This window comes from Poecilia formosa, unplaced genomic scaffold (genome assembly GCF_000485575.1).
Source record: "Poecilia formosa unplaced genomic scaffold, Poecilia_formosa-5.1.2 Scaffold240, whole genome shotgun sequence".
Lineage (NCBI taxonomy): Eukaryota > Metazoa > Chordata > Actinopteri > Cyprinodontiformes > Poeciliidae > Poecilia > Poecilia formosa.
In genome coordinates, this window is record NW_006800179.1 from 132,384 (window position 1) to 148,138 (window position 15,755).

General features: G+C 50.6%; 2 protein-coding genes across 19 annotated transcripts in view; both read right to left on the minus strand.

Moving 5' to 3' along the window:
• Window positions 1-400: 400 nt before the first annotated feature.
• Window positions 401-1,765, minus strand: LOC107838320 (uncharacterized). Its single transcript, XM_016680392.1, has 3 exons — window positions 1,664-1,765; window positions 995-1,629; window positions 401-876 (listed from the first exon to the last, which is right to left on the minus strand). The coding sequence occupies exons 1-3, from the start codon at window positions 1,743-1,745 to the stop codon at window positions 607-609; spliced, it is 987 nt and encodes a 328-aa protein (XP_016535878.1). The 5' UTR covers window positions 1,746-1,765; the 3' UTR covers window positions 401-606.
• Window positions 1,032-15,755, minus strand: part of mast2 (microtubule associated serine/threonine kinase 2) — a 77,678-nt gene continuing 62,954 nt past the window's right edge. For 12 of the 18 annotated variants that reach the window (XM_016680331.1, XM_016680328.1, XM_016680334.1 and 9 more), the window contains 22 exons: window positions 14,896-14,899; window positions 13,107-13,208; window positions 12,901-13,033; window positions 12,738-12,805; window positions 12,564-12,664; window positions 12,276-12,484; window positions 11,851-11,989; window positions 11,639-11,771; window positions 11,377-11,542; window positions 11,200-11,301; window positions 10,591-10,713; window positions 10,403-10,509; window positions 9,784-9,938; window positions 9,084-9,226; window positions 7,869-8,051; window positions 6,359-6,574; window positions 6,064-6,290; window positions 5,438-5,560; window positions 5,211-5,347; window positions 4,456-4,643; window positions 3,881-4,386; window positions 1,032-3,373 (listed from right to left, as the gene is read on the minus strand). In XM_016680331.1, the coding sequence (XP_016535817.1) occupies window positions 2,486-3,373; window positions 3,881-4,386; window positions 4,456-4,643; window positions 5,211-5,347; window positions 5,438-5,560; window positions 6,064-6,290; window positions 6,359-6,574; window positions 7,869-8,051; window positions 9,084-9,226; window positions 9,784-9,938; window positions 10,403-10,509; window positions 10,591-10,713; window positions 11,200-11,301; window positions 11,377-11,542; window positions 11,639-11,771; window positions 11,851-11,989; window positions 12,276-12,484; window positions 12,564-12,664; window positions 12,738-12,805; window positions 12,901-13,033; window positions 13,107-13,208; window positions 14,896-14,899 (4,153 nt within the window). In that variant the 3' untranslated portion in view covers window positions 1,032-2,485. The remainder of the gene's footprint in view (window positions 3,374-3,880; window positions 4,387-4,455; window positions 4,644-5,210; window positions 5,348-5,437; window positions 5,561-6,063; window positions 6,291-6,358; window positions 6,575-7,868; window positions 8,052-9,083; window positions 9,227-9,783; window positions 9,939-10,402; window positions 10,510-10,590; window positions 10,714-11,199; window positions 11,302-11,376; window positions 11,543-11,638; window positions 11,772-11,850; window positions 11,990-12,275; window positions 12,485-12,563; window positions 12,665-12,737; window positions 12,806-12,900; window positions 13,034-13,106; window positions 13,209-14,895; window positions 14,900-15,755) is intronic. The other 6 variants (XM_016680327.1, XM_007569361.2, XM_007569355.2 and 3 more) reach the window with 3 other exon arrangements.

A 15,755-nucleotide genomic window follows, 5' to 3' on the forward strand; every position in this document is an offset into this window, starting at 1 on the left:
CCTCCTTTGCTTTTGCCACTCTTTAAATCACTTGGTTAGAGATGTTAGAGTAGGGCATCTGATCCTGCAGCCAGTTTCCATTAAACACCATCAATAAACCTAAAGCTCTGTTGTGAGTTTGAAGTTCATCCATTTTGTTTGCCAAAGATCTTCTATTGGCCGTCATGATGGAAGGAAGAGTCGGTTTGAACTTCCTCCTTTTTCACTCCTCTGGGTTTGGGGTCGTAGTTCAAGCTTCTGGGATGCTAACAGCTACTGTCAGTGTAAAAGCAACACCTTGTTACCATGGTTACGTACAGGAACAACTGTCAAAGTTAAAAACAGCAACAACTGACTTGAACCCCGACTAGAACCATAAACGTCATCAGACGTCGGCTGAGAGACGAAGGAGGAGCCGCCATGTTGATAAAAAAAACTTTATTACTGCAAGGTTCGGCGGACAACAACATGCTTTTCACCACGTTGGAAAATAAAAACGTATTGCACTGGTTTCACTCCTACGGGTCAGAACCGCCGCGGCTCTCAGGCCCGGTCGGTACCAGCCCAAGTTAAGGTTCCGGTTCTGGAGACGGGTTCTTCTCATTCCCAGAACCTCAGCGGATCAGATCATCGGCTCCTCCACGCTCTGGGACCAGAACCAGACCCAGAACTGGGACCAGAACCAGAACCAGACCCAAAACTGGGACCAGAATCAGGTCCAGAACTGGGACCAGAATCAGAACCAGACCCGAAAGTGGCACCAGAATCAGAACCAGACCAGGAAGTGGCACCAGAATCAGAACCAGACCCGGCTGCAGAGGTGAAAACACTCAAACTGGTTCCATTTCCTGCTTTCCTCTGTAATAAAACTCGATCCAGACAGGAAGGTCCGACCCGACCCGACCCGGTGATTCTGGAGGAAACAAAAGAAAATATCTAAAATCCTGTTTGAGTGAAAAACAGAATAAAATCTGTTTTATTTTTTCTCTGCAGGTTTGATTAATTTTTTATTAAAGTTTTTATTCTGATATCTGATCAGAATGAAAGTTCTGGAGGTGAAGGCGAGGTTCTCTGCAGCTGATTGGGTCAGACGGCACCGTTTAGCAGTCTGGACTCTGGAACCGGATCTCTGGTTCGGTTCCGTCTCTGAGCAGAAACTTCCACACAGAGAGGCAAACGTGACAAAGAAAATAAAAACAGGTCCAGTGTCGTCCCGTTTCCTGCAGCCTGTCAGAACCGGCTCCGTCCAACAACCGGGTCTGGAGCAGAACCGGCCCACAGGGGTCGCCGTGGCGCCAAACGGGCCGTAAAGAACCCGCTGGAAGAGATGAAGGACATGTAAACATCGGACTGCCGGGTCGGAACGCGAGGAAAAGCAGAGCGACTCGGAACCAGCTCTGGTCCGAACAGAACTCGACACGTTGACCCTAAAACACACACAGGGTAAAAACTGCTTAAATACACACACACACACACACACAGGAAGTGACTTCACAAGACTGGAGGCAGCAACACAGCGAGTTGGTCCAAAGGAAACTGCGGCGGGGCTGGAGACCAAACGCACGGCGGTGTGGAGGTCCGGCCTGCAGGGGGCGCTCTGGGTTCTGAGAGTCCAGAACAGGGCGACTGAATGGACCACATCAGAACCAGAGGGACGTTAGCATCAAAAGCTCCCAGAACCGAAGGTAACAGTGGATTTTCCCCAGCAGGTGGCGCCGCGGCGAGTCGGATCTCCTCATCCTGCTGGGTTTTGTTGCTTCAAGCATTTCTGAATTCTAACAAACGATTAGCGAAAACTTCAGTTAGCATAGCATGTTAGCATGCTAGCAGGTGACAGTTTGTCGAGCAGCTTCCTGGTGATCGGGTCTGAGAACTTCCTGTTTGCTCAGCTTGGATCCAAACGAACACCTCCACCAGAACCAGGAAGTCATTTTATTGCTTATTTACCAGAGGTGCCCCCTGGTGGCCATAGGAGGTTCTGCATGTTTAATCTGACTTTTCTATTTCAGCATTTTAAACTTTTGTTAATATTTATTGGGACGTAAAAATATTTTTTATTTACTGGGAGCTTTAGAGGAAATGGCTGCAGTAGCTCAGACTCACCAGCAGGGGGCCTCACAACGTTTAAACGATTTTGGGAATCAGATTAAATCAGTCTGACCCGTCGGGTCGACGTCCGGCCTGCAGGCGGCGCCGGTCCAAGCATTTTATCGTAACTTCGGGTCGGTTCTGTTTGAAACAGAACCTTTAAATGACGGAGCGGATCGGGTCGGGGTTCTGTTCCGGTTAGGCCGCAGTGAAACAGCGTCAGGTCCGGATGGTTCTGGACGCTCATTAACGGGTCACAGAACCAACTCCAGAACCAGGCCGTCGTTGGGTCCACAGCCCCAAATCCGGGTCGTTTTGGCTGAAGCGGGAATCGGAACACTGAAGTAACAGAAAGCAGTCAGAACCGGGCCGGATGGATCTACCGGGTCAGAACAGTTCTGCAGCTCCGGTTCTGCTGCTACGTCTTCCTGCCGGAGGCCGGGGCGGCAGGCGGGTCGGCTGAGGCGTGGGCCGGTTCCGATCCGGCCCGGTCGGACTGGGTCGAGGTTCTGGAGGCGGCCCTGCCGGGTGGCGCGGTTCTGACCGGACCCAGGACGCTCTTCGCTACGGTGGCGATCTGAGACACGACCCGGTCCATTCCGGACTCGGTAGGAGGAGCCGGGACGGTCGCGGCGGCGGCGCAGAGCCGCCGGTTGTCGGCTTCTTTCTGCTCTTTGGGAACGCCGGGGGAGGCGCCTGCAGGGGGCGCCGTGGGCTTCGGGCCCTGGGCGTCGGCCTGGGGGGGCGGCTTGCTGACGGACATGAAGGCGCTGCCGGGGGTGGAGAAGCTGGAGGGAACCGGGCCGGGCCCAGCGAGTCCGCTCGGTTCCGGAGCGTTCCTGTCCGGTTTTCCCGTGGCGGCGCTCTGAGCCGGCCGGTCCGCCATCGCCTTGGCGACTGGCGGCACGTGGCCCAGGTGGCAGAGGGAGGGCAGCGTGCCGGCCGGGCCCGTCCGGACAGAGGTGGGCCTCAGCAGCGGCGGTGGCGTGAAGACGGCGGCGCGGCGGCCATCTTGGCTGTCCTCGGAGCCGTCGTCCGTCTCGTCCTCAGAGGAGTCGACCTCGTGGATGGCGTCCTGCTTCTGCAGCGACTCCCGCCGCTCGGCGCGGTCCTGCCGGATGGCCGACAGCTTGTCCTTGAGCTTGCTCTTCCCAGAGGTCAGGCCCAGCGACCCGGTCGCCATGCCGACGGCGCCCTCGCCCTCCTGGCGGCCCAGCTTCCTGGAGGCGGCGGCGTGTTTGTGGAGGCTGCCGTGCTCGACGCCGCGCCCGACGGGCGCCAGCATCGGTTCGCCGCCCGACTCCTGCTGGCCAGAAAGTTAAAATGATGAGCTGTAATAGAATTCACCCGATAAATATGTGATTATTTACTGAATGTGCAAATATTGATTTGTGTAAAGCGATCGCTAAAATCGATCTTTACATTCTAAAAAACTGATTCCGTTTCAACAGAAAACTGTTTCCTATACACTCTTCCCATCAGACTTTGTTTGGACCGTTTCCGATATGGTGCCGCCGGCTTTATTCCTGTACAAACTGAACCAGCGGCGCCCTCTGCAGGATGGAGGTTAAACTACAACACTGAAAGGAGATCTGAGTGGCTGGAGCCGATCTAATCTAATAAACCATAATCAGTAAATTAATCGTCGGCCGCGTTGTAAACGCTGCTGCTTCTCTGATTTTCTGCTGTAGTTAAAATACAGTTTTACATTTTAGGCCCGATTTGTTTTAATGTGTTTCTGTTTAAATAACCATGAAACGTTCGATGGTGAAAGTGGCTACGCCGACCCCGGTGACCCCCGGTGACCTTTTACCTGGAGGCTCTGCAGACTCGGCTCCCTTTGCAGAACCTCCTTCTTGAACTCAGAGTGTGAGACGTCCAGGCTGTGTTTCCGCGCCGCCGCCCCCCCGACCGCGGCGGGCGACGACGGCGAGCCGGACATCGAGGCGGCGAGCTTCTCGGCCGACTGCACCCTCTTGAGCAGCGGCGAGCGCGGCGGCTCGGCGCTCTTGGGCCGGGACATCTGGCGGCCCAGCGGCGGGGAGGAGTGCAGCTTGACGGGGAAGGCCGGCCCGGCGGCGTGGCCCGGCAGCGGAGATGGCGAGCGCTGCGGCGAGCTGCCCTGCGGCGTCGGAGATGGCGTGCGCGCCAGCGGTGACAGTGGGATGTTGCCGGCGGACTTGCGGCGGGGGGAGCGGTACTGGCGCTGCAGCTTGGGGGCCAGGCCGTGCAGAGAGCTGGGCCGGATGTGGCCGGAGCCGGCCGGGGAGTTGGGAACGCTGGAGCCGGGCGAGCTGCTCTGAGACGAGTTCCCTCCCACTGGGACGAGAAGCGGCCCGGTTAGAGGAGAACCTTCCACCGGACCCGGACTCTGTGCGGAGGACTCACCTGAGTGGGCGGAGTCCGGAGTGGACCGGTGGCCCTGCGTGGGGCTCCGCGGCGACAGGTTGTGGGTGGGCGAGCCGGGGCCGCTCTCGCCGGACGACAGCGAGCGGTTCAGCGACGACAGGCTGCGGCTGGTGTGCAGCAGCGACGCCTGCTTGGTGATCTTCCTGAACAGAGACGTCCGCTTCTTACTGCAGACAGACATCAGCAAGCTAAGGTCCAGAACCCGGCCCACTTCAGGTCTCACCCAAATAATCTGGAAGCGGCGCTGCTGCTGCCGTTTCAGGGATTATTCTGATGACGTTACAGAAAGTCACCACAGATTGTTCAGCTCTGTTTGGAAACTTCACCTCCTGCTACATATTCAGGTGGCACATGGAGTTTACAAGCTAAATACTTAGCTTGGTAGATGTTCAGTTAGCATGCTCAGCATTTATCCTGTGTAGACAGCCAGATGAGTCTGTACTGTACAAGTTAAAGATTTTAACGGGCCAATTATTTAGTTTGAAATCGTCACATTTATGAATGAAAAACTAAAACTTGACTTTGAAGCATGAACTCTGATTTATTTCTCTCATCACAAGTTAAATAACTCGAAATATCGCTGCTCATTTTAACTAACTTTATAAATGAAAAAATATTTATTGATCCAAATCAGTTTTCGTCATGAGCTAATGGCTCAGAAACCTTCATCTCTTCCTCATGGTGGCAGTTTCTAAAGCTGCTGTGACCCCAGATTGACCCCAGATTGACCCCACCTGTCCTGTCCCTCCTTGCTCTTTGTCTTCTTGTTGCGTCTCGCCATCTTGGACTTGTGGTTGGTCTTGCGGGCGGGGCCGACTTTGATGGACGTGTTTTCAAACGGCGTGGCAGAAATGGACACCTTGGCTCCACTCTGAGAAAACACAGCAGAATCAACGAGGGCTCTGATTGGCTGCCTCCAGCACGCAGACGGAGGGCTCTGATTGGCTGCAGCCGTCCTTACCTTCAGGATGAGCTCCACCACCTCGGTGTGGACCAGGCCGTGGACCGGCTCGCCGTTCACGTGGGTGATCAGGTCGCCCTCCCTGAGGCCGGCGTCGTGCGCCGGGCCGCCCTCCTCCACATGCTGAGGGGGGAGAGTGTCAGTTAGGGTCAAAGTTCACACCCCAGCCAAGGTCAGCACCTCCTGCTTTCAGTTTTGCAAAACGTCCTACTTAAAGCACTGTTCCTCAAACCTACCGACTGCTTTCAAGGCACTTAAAGAGTTAAAAGAAAAATGTTTCTGATTTATTAAATTAAAACTTGTTCCAGATCCAGAAACTAAACTAAATCCAGGAGAACAGGATCTGCTTTTCCATCGTCTGAAGTTGGTGAAACATTTTCATCTTTTGCTGAATGTTAAGATGCTAGGATTGGACCTGAAAGGATAGAGACGGCCAATCAGAGCCAGGAGGCGGGTCTTATCGCTGTCAATCAACCTTATGGAAATGCATCCTGGAAAATAACCTGGGAACTTTGGAAAAACAACCTGGAAGTTCCTGGAAACTGAAGCTTGATGTGTTTACTGGTTTAGGAGGCAGAACTCTGTAGAACCGGATGTGGGAGCGGTTCCGGTGGCCCGGTACTGACCCAGACCATGTGGTGGACGCTGTAGATGTTGGAGTCTCCCATGTAGACGCGGATGGCTCTCAGCGTGAAGCCGTACTTCTTCCCGGCTCGGTGGATGACGATGGCGGGTTGGACGCTGCTGACGGCCGGGGAAAGGTCGCGGCTGGGCGAGGAGTCCCGGGACGACGGATTGGACGACTGCGAGTGTGGAGACATGGGGCTGGCCAACGGCGACGCTCCGTGGTGATCTGCGGACAGACGGAGGCGAGTCAGAGGAACATCCTGCGGCGCCGACGGCTCTGGGAGTCGAACCGACCTCCTGGGATCACCAGCGACAGCGTATTGGCCGACGCCGACTTGATGACCTTGGTGAACGGCCGGGCGCCGCCGCTCGCCGCGTGTTTGTCTGCGTCTCCGGACAGCAGGCGATGGCGCGCGCGGCGGGCCGCCAGGTCGCTGATGGCCCTCGGTGTGGACGGAGAGTCGCCGTCCGCCGCCTTGGTCGCTGCGCCGCCGTCTCCAGAGCTTCCTGCTGCAAAGAGTCGGCCATCTTTAGTATTAATGAGGCTGACGGTCAGCTGACTGATGGTCAGAGGATCAGGAACACCGTGGCGACACTGACAGCTAAATTACCACTGAAAAATTCAAGATGGCCGCTATGGTTGTCAAGAGAAAATTATTTTTCACTAAATCTTCCAAAATCACAGGTGAACATATTTGGTGTAAAATCATAAATAATTTAACCAACAGAATCTATTAGATGAACATATTTGGTGTCAAATCACAGCCTAAATATTTTGAAGCACAGAAATCAAATATATTTTCTTTATCTCGCGTTTCTGTTTTCTGGTGGACATTTTTCAAAATGGCCGCCATGGCTGTAAAACCAACAGGAGTACCAGTTTAGCCTCACTAGCTGCTAATACGCTAAACAAGGATCTTGGCTATGCTAACGCTAAATACAGAAAAACTTTGTAGGGGCTGAATTTTACCCAAATATTTATGGTTTTAGAGTTTTTTAAACATTTATTAGCTCTAACTCTCAGGTGACACGTGTTGATTATATAACTTAAAACTTTTCTTTTTAAAGAAAACTTTTCTTTCTTTAAAAGGAAAAGTTGTAATTCTGTTCAAATGGAGCTTCTGATTCAGCTTTACGTCTCGCTCAACTCATCAGCGTAAGCTACGCACACCTTCGTCTTTGTTCGGATCGTTACAGAAGTGATTTTTCTCACCTGTTAGAAACATGACCGATCTGGAAGAAATCTGGGTGAAACTTTCAGCAAAATTCCTCCAGTTGGATTCAAAACAATCCAATGCAGTTTATTTTATTTCGACTTTATGGACTTCATGATGTCCAAAGTGATGATAAACAGGGTGAATTTCACAATAGGGTGCTAAGACAAAGTCCTGCCACATAAACCAGAGCTTTGATTTGACCAGATTCACTTTTAGGAGGTAAAAAACCCACATTTATAATGTTTTGGTCCAATTAGCCCAAAATGGCCGCTCCGGTTGCTACATCGGTTCATCTCTCACTAAAACCTTCGTCGAGCAAAAACACTTCTGCTGAGTCAGTCTGAATTCACTAAAGTTTTACTTAAGATGTGGATTTAAAAGTCTAAGGTCTGTTTTTATGTTTCAACAAAGATTTTTAGTGTTTTGCTCCAATTATTAGGAAAAATTTTAGGCGAGGGTTACTGTGTTTCATCACTAATAAATCAGTCAGGCTAACAGCTAAATGTACCAGAAAGACACTGGAGAAACATGCTGACCTTCACCCAGGTGCTCAGGTTTACACAGTGTGTGTGTGTGTGTGTACTGACGTGTGAGCGTGGCCTTGCTCTGCTGGCTGCTGGTGGAACTGGGCGTGGTGGGAGACTCTTCCAGCTTCAGCTCCCGCTCCACTGGGAGCTCTGGGATGGAGAGCGGCAGCTCCTCGGAGCGCGGGCCCCTCACCGCGGCCGGACCCAGCAGGCTGGGGCTCTTCCTGCTGCCGGCGCCCCCTGCTGGACCGACCAGACACAGCAGCAGGTTATGATCTGTCAGACTGACCTTTAACCCCGACCTGCAGCCTGGACAGCTTGTTCAGGGTTTCTGCAGGTTTCACCAAATCAAATTTAAGACTTTTTAAGACTTAAGAATAAAATTTAATACCTGTATCTCTACAGAAAAGTATGAACTTCGTCCAGCCAACTAGCGATAAATCTGCACTTCCCATGAGAGACTCAGAAATGCTAGCTAGCCAGGGTGTATTAGCAGCTAGTTAGCGTTAGCCTCAAACACCTCGAGTCACAAAAAGCAACATTTCTGAGTTCAACTCAAACTTTTGCCTGACAGGAAAATACATAAAAAAATGAAGAATATATAAGATTAAATCATCCAGTCAGACAAAACTAAAATTAATTTAAGACTTGTTGAGGGTGTGTGTTGTCCTTCCTGTTTTTAAGGAATGACAACAAACTGTCAGTGAGTTGGGCTCGAAGCCTAACTAGTACTTCTGACAGTGATGAACCCGATTCCTCCTGGATAAGCAGGAGATCTGCAGGTTCCAGCAAATCAGATTTAAGACTTTTTAATACCTTTCTTTAATGCCACCTGGAATTAAATCTATAAATATGAGGGATGGGTCTGGGAACCTACAACAAAGAGCCAAAACAGTGAACACGGCTGTGTGTCCATGATAGAGGCTAAACTTAGCTGACTAGCTAGTGCGGGTATGTTAGCAGCTATTAGCGGTAGCCTCAAACACCTTGAGTCACAGAATGTAATGAAGATGTTTCTGAGACCTGCCTTACAGAAAAATACCATGAGATAAAAAAGTACATTAAACCTTCCTGCCGCAACAAAACGTACGTATTTAAGGCCAACTTACATTTCTATGATGCATTTAAGACGTTTTAAGGCTTTAATTTTAGACACATGAATTTAAGACTTTTTAAGGAGCGACCCTAAGAACAAGTAGAAGAGACTGAGTGAAGAGCATCCGATGTTTCCTGTGAGCCGTTCTGCAGCTGATCCGACGGACAGTCTGTGCTCACCTGGACTTCCTTCCTCCTCCGCGGAGATGGCGAAGCGCGGCATCTCGATGATGGCGGAGCAGCAGCGCCTGCGGACCGTCAGCGGAGGGCTGGAGTCGCTCTCCGTGTGCGACGACTCGGAGACGGAGAGACGCTTCCGCAGGCTGGAAGGACAGGAGACACGATGGAAAATAAAACCTCACACCAGACCTGATCTACTCTCTAGCTACGAAATTACCAAGGACAGAAATTATTCTCACAAAGCGTCTTTAATTTCAGTCATTATTTTATGACAGAGTATCAGCTCCAGGCTGCAGGAAATGTTGTTTAATTATGAGAATAAAGTCAAAATAGCAGCAGAATAAAGAAGCAATAGAAAGTTGATGATCAGTCTGAGGAGAGCAGCTCAGTTTGTGGTTCTTCCTTCAAAACATTCGTCTGTTTTTACGTTTAATGCAGAAGTTCTCATAAAATTACAACTTCATTCTGGTGATGTTATGACTTTATTATGATTTTATAGTTGGAATAAATAAAAAGTCTCTAATATTAATAACTGTTGACCTAAATTAAAAAGGTAAATAAACAGAAGCTGTGAACCAAGATGGCCGCCCTGACAGAATGATGGAAACCAAAGCCATGCATTGGTGGAAAAAAGGTCAGTGTTTACTGGTTTAAATGGTTTGTTGGTTTATTGGTTCCCCGGTAACCGACGGCGACTCACATCTCCGGCGATCCAACCAGCCAGGACCGGTCCCGGGTCTTGAGTCCGCTCAGACTGTCGACGCGGTCGCCTCCTTCCTCGCTGAGGCTGCGCTTGGTGGGCGGCGGCGTCCGCTTCTCCTCGTGGAGAGACAGACGCTCCATGCTGCTGTACACCTGCAGGGACATCGTCGCCATGGAAACCGGGGTTGCCAGATCTGAACGATAGTTTCCAGCCCAAACAAACAGCGAAAAACCGCCCAGCCCAAATCTGATGGTAATGCAGCCATTTATATCCATCAATTCATAACATTTTTGTTTGTTCTTTATTATATTCTGACCAGAATAAAAGAGTCCAAGGACACGGAGATTGATGGAAATGTTTTTTGTTTTCTGCCACAGAATTACGGTGAACATTTCCTAAAACCAACAAACGAGAAAAGAAGCTCAAATTTCAGAACTGATTTTTCTGCCCCAGTTTGGTGCAAACCCATCCAACCTGGCAACCCTGAGGGATAACCAGGTATCCAGGTAACCAGGTAACCGGGTAACAAGGTATCCAGTTAACCCACCGGTTAACTGGTTTGATACCCAGTTAACTGGTATCCAGGTATCCAGGTAACCGGGTATCGGGTCGGTACCTTGCTGAAGCGCGGTGAGCAGGAGGAGAACTGCCGCAGCTCCACGTGTTCGTCGTCGTTGGTGTCTTCCTCCTCTGAATCCACGTGGTGGTACCGGTCCGAACGAGCTGACGGACAAACGCACAGTGTCAGCCAGTGAGCTCCACAGAACCAGAACGGAACCGGGCTGGAAGAACTCAGGGACGTACTGTCGAAGTAGCTGGTGTCGTCCTCGGACTCCAGCTGAGGGATGAACTCGGCTTTCTGCCTCAGCAGGCCGTTCCAGTCCAGATCCGTGAAGAACGGGTTCTGCTTCACCTCGAAGGCTCCTCCTGACCCAGAACCAGAACCAGAACCAGGATCAGAACCAGAACCAGAACCAGGATCAGAACCAGAACCAGAACCAGGATCAGAACCAGGATCAGAACCAGAACCAGAACCAGGATCAGAACCAGGATCAGAACCAGAACCAGGATCAGAACCAGGATCAGAACCAGAACCAGGACCAGGATCAGAACCGATCAAAACTAACTACCTTCTTTCAAATGTTGGCTGATTTATTTAGAAGTGCTTTGCCACCATCTAGTGGTCGGACTGTGTAATACGCCTGTCGGTTTCTAAATCTAAACTTTAGCTAATATTGTGCAATAAAAACAGATTTAGAAGGATTAATGTTTTCAACATGTAACAAAATAAACAACATGTGAACAAAATTCTAAAAGTTATTTCTAACTTTGGGTTTGATGCTTTTTATCGACACTTGGCAATGAAGAAATGGAAATGAGAAACACCGGTTTCAGGAACAATAAAGCCGGTACCTGTCCCGAGCCGCTCCAGCGGGTTCTGGCGGAGCAGCTTAGCGATCAGATCCTGGGCGTCCTGAGGCAGCGCCTCGTCGCCCTCCGGCCACACGATTTCATCTGGGAGGAGAGCAAACAGGAAGTCAGTCAGAGGGAACCCTCCATCCTGAGCGTCGGGTTCTGGTTGCGGCTCACCGCTGATGACCTGGCCGAACAGCTCCTCCGGCGTGTCTCCGAAGAACGGCGCGCAGCCCACCAGGAACTCGTACAGGATCACGCCCATCGCCCACCAGTCCACCGGCTTGCCGTAGCCCTGCCGCAGGATGACCTCCGGGGCGATGTACTCCGGCGTGCCGCACACCTGCAGACGGGCCACGCAGAAGAAGAAAAACCATGGAAACTCAGAACCCAACCGGACCAGAACCGAGCCTGATCCGGACCGGGCCTGGAGTGGTACCTGCTTGTCCAGGAACTCCCGGGTATCCTTCTCGATGTGGCCTTCGTACAGGTTGGTGGTCAGGCTCATCAGGCCGATCTTGGAGAGGCCGAAGTCCGTGAGCTTGATGTGTCCCAGAGACGTGATGAGAAGACTGAGGAGGACAGAGACAGCATGAGCCTGAGCTGGATCAGAAGGTTCTGGAAGGTTCCGAGAGGTTCCGGGAGTCTTACTTGTCGGGTTTGAGGTCTCGGTGCACGATGCCGTAGTTGTGCAGGTATTCCAGAGCCAGGACGGTCTCAGCAAAGTACATCCGCGCCATGTCGACGGGCAGAGCGCCAATGTTCTTCAGCAGCGTGGCGCAGTCTCCACCTGGACAGACCAAGCCGCAGGCGGATAGTCAGCTAAATATTTAGTTAGCAAGCTAACTATTTACATGCAAATTAAACAGTCTGGCCTGAAGTAGCTAAACACTTAGCTAGCTAGTTTTGAGGTAAATATTTAGCTTTCTAGTTAAATGCTGAGTTTGAAAGCTAAAGATTTAGCTCCAAATTAAATATGTAGCTCTGAGCTAGCTAAATACTTTGTTAAATATTTCAGGTTCGGACCGGAGCATGTGGGTCTTACTGAACAGAACCAGAACCTTCAGGTCTCTTACCCTCCACGTACTCCATGACCATGCAGAGGTGGCGCCGGGTCTCGAAGGAGCAGAACATGGAGACGACGAACGGGTTCTCGGCAAAGGTCAGGATGTCCCGCTCCACGAAGGCCTGCTGGATCTGGTTCCGCAGGATCAGGTTCTGCTTGTTGATCTTCTTCATGGCGAAGCGCTGCCGGGTCTCCCGGTGCCGCACCAGATACACGGCCCTGGATGGACAGGAGAGCCGAGAGTCAGATGGAACCGGGCCCAGTCGGACCAAGTCGGGCCCAGTCGGCGGCGCCGTACCCATACGCCCCGTTGCTGATCAGCTTGATGTTCTCAAAGTCTTCCTCTCGGGGCGTTTTGGGTTTGGTCTGCGGCGCGGGAGGGATGGCCGTGCTTTGGCTCTGAAACGGACCAGAGAGGCGTCAGAACCAGAACCCGACCCGGGAACTGGCCCGGTTCTGAGCGCTGACTCACGTCGACTGAGTCGTCGGTCTCGGGCGTCTCCGGGTTCCCGCTGTCGTAGCTGCTGAGCTGGGTCATTTCTGGAAGCAGAGACACAGCGACGACCCGAATGAGACTAGAGACACCGGTTCTGATCGGGTTCTGATCACACCCAGGTTCTGAGGTTCTGGTTTACCCTCCAGCGGGTCGCGGGTCAGGCCCAGCTGGCTGATGATGTATCGCGGGATGTCGGACTTGATGCCCTGGCCCTCCTTGGCGTGGCCCTCGGCCGCCTCCAGGAGGTGGTAGAACTCCTCGGGGTCAAACTCCTGCCGAGGAAGAGGAAGGTCAGGAGGAAGGTTCTGAATAGAGCGGGTCTGGCCGGTCCGGTCCGGTCCCTACCAGGCACTCCAGCAGTCGGGCCGGCCGGGCGATGATGATCATCAGCTTCTTCACCAGCTGGGTGACGAAGGTCACCTCCTCACTCTCTGAGCGCTCATGGGCCTGAAATGCACAGAACCGGGTCAGCGGGCCGGATCGGAGCTGAGGTCAGAGGTCAGATATGAAAAAATCACAAGGATGGATGGATAAGAATCAGAAGCAGAGACAGATACTGTTCTGGTTCTGATCGACCCGATCTGTTTGGTGTTGTTTTAGCTAATGCGCTAACAGCAGAGCTAGTTTTAGCTTAAGCTAACTTTGAACATGTTTAGCGCACTTAGCTTGCCCTAAGCTAACCTTTCCAGAGTTTTTGTAAATGCTTCTTCATCGTTAGCTTCTGCTTAAAACCATGTGAATGTAGCGCCTTAGCTTTAGCAGAGCTACTTGGTTAGCGGTCCCATGCACTGACCGTTTCTGTATCTTATTGAAGCCGACATGATGGTGAGTACAGATATTTTCCATCAGGCATTCTGCTGGGACGCCTTTATTTAAACATTTAGTTTACAGTCTTAAAATTAAGTTTTTAAATTCATTTTTCGTTTTAAACCCGACAGCAGACGAGTTAGTTGAGAAGTGAGTTTTTACTTTTTAGAACTTTCATTCCAGAAACTCCCAGAATGCTTCAGGAGACGGCGGCTTACAGGAATGTAAATAAAACGTCATCAGTTTTATTTTTAATCCCAGTTTATTTTAGATTATTAATCTGATCCAGTTAAACATCCAGACCTTATAAATGAGTTTGGATCATTTAAATCATATTTTGTGTTTCTTCCTGTTTGATGCTGTGTTGACCTGGATGCAGGTTGCCATGGTAACCACCGCCGGGTCGGATGAAAGGTGAGGCGGCGCCTGCCAGGCAGGTGATGAGGTCACGACCCGGTGAGGAAGAGGAGGAGAGATGAAGGCAAGGAGGAGATGATGCAGCTCTGCTTGGACAGAGACACTAAAGAAACACAGGAAGCAGAAACTAAAGAAACAGGAAGCAGAATCGCTAAAGCAGTCCGGAACCGTGCAAAAGTCTTGGGTCACTCCATTCTTCTGTTTGGATCCATCCAGATTTTTTCTCCACGTTTCTTCAGGATTCCTGAAGTTTTTTCCTCTGTTTCTCCTCCAGTTTGTGGCTTACAACTTTTGCACAGAACAGCAGCAGCTGATCAGAAACGCAGGTCCAAACCTGGAGCCAGAGCAGAACCAGAACCGCTGGACAAAACTCAGAACATCAACTCAACGGTGAAGCGAGCCTTCCTCCTCTTTATCTCCTCCTCTTCCTCCAGCCTCATCTGGGTCATGCTTCCAGGTTCAGCAGGATGAAGATCTCCCATCGGCCAACCGGTCCTGGTTCTGGTCCCGGTTCAGGTTTTGGTTCCAGGCTGTCCGGAGCAAATCACAGCCCAATGCCGGGGAGCCGCTGAGGTCATCCAGACAGATGTTCTCTCCTCTTCCTCAGCTCTGCTATAGCTTCAGAACAAGCTTCACCCTCCTCTTCCTCGCTGAGCCCGGACCAGACAGCCAATCACGGCCAGAGGAATCCCCTCAAGCCCCGCCCACGTTTACCGCCGGCCCCCCGCCGGGCGAGGAGGCCGTCCATCAGCCGGCGGCGACCGGCGGGCCGTGAAATGAACTCCAGGAGTGTGTGTGTGTGTGTGTTTCCCAGGCACACACACACACACACTGAGCCAATAGAGATGTCTCCCACCAGTCGCCATGGAAACACGCCCCCCAGCCCAGAAACAGGAAAACAGGCTGGAGCGTCGGGACAAGAACCGGACAGCTGGTGACATCACGCCGATGAAGATGAAGGAGACGATGAAGGTGACGGAGCGTTGCGTCACGCTGAGCCGATGGAAGGTAAACGGAGCGAAACCGGGCCGGTCCGACGGTTCTGGTGGATCCATTTAGGGGAAACGCCATAAATTTAAATATTCAATTAATTTTTAATTTCTACACTTTTCTGAGACGATAAAACAAGATGGAGTCACAACTAATTAATTCACTTCAGAGACGTTAACAGAAGAAACAGAAATATTTATATTTTAATTCCTGTTTCTACAATAAACTGCAGCTTCGCTTCATTAAGCCTCATGTGATCAAATCTGATTCATTTTCTTTAAATACACTTTATTATTGATTTCTATTAGTTTTGCTGCAAAATTTTTTAAAAAATTATTAAATAAGAAAAAAGACAAAAACAGCTGGAGAACTTAGTGAATGTAATTATATTTATTCTATATTTTTAGTTATATTTAAATGTTTTTTCTACAGTCAGTTGGCGTAATAAATTATTTTTCTATTTGTTAAATTTACTCGGTTGTTTTAATAAACTTTAATTCAGTGTTTATTCTTAAGTAAAGCAAATGTAAAAATATTTGGTTATTATTAAACTCTAAAGCTGAAACCTGATTTTTAATAATAATTTTGCACCAATCAGGAGTTTTAATCAGCTTCTTAGAGGCAAAATAAAATAAATGTAAATATTAAAGCAGGTGCTGAATGCGCATAGATGAATATTATAACTGATTTAAATGATCCGAACCGGTCCGAACCGGTCCAAACCGATCCAAACCGGTCCAGACCGGTCCGAACCGGCCCAGACTCCAGACTCACGTCTTG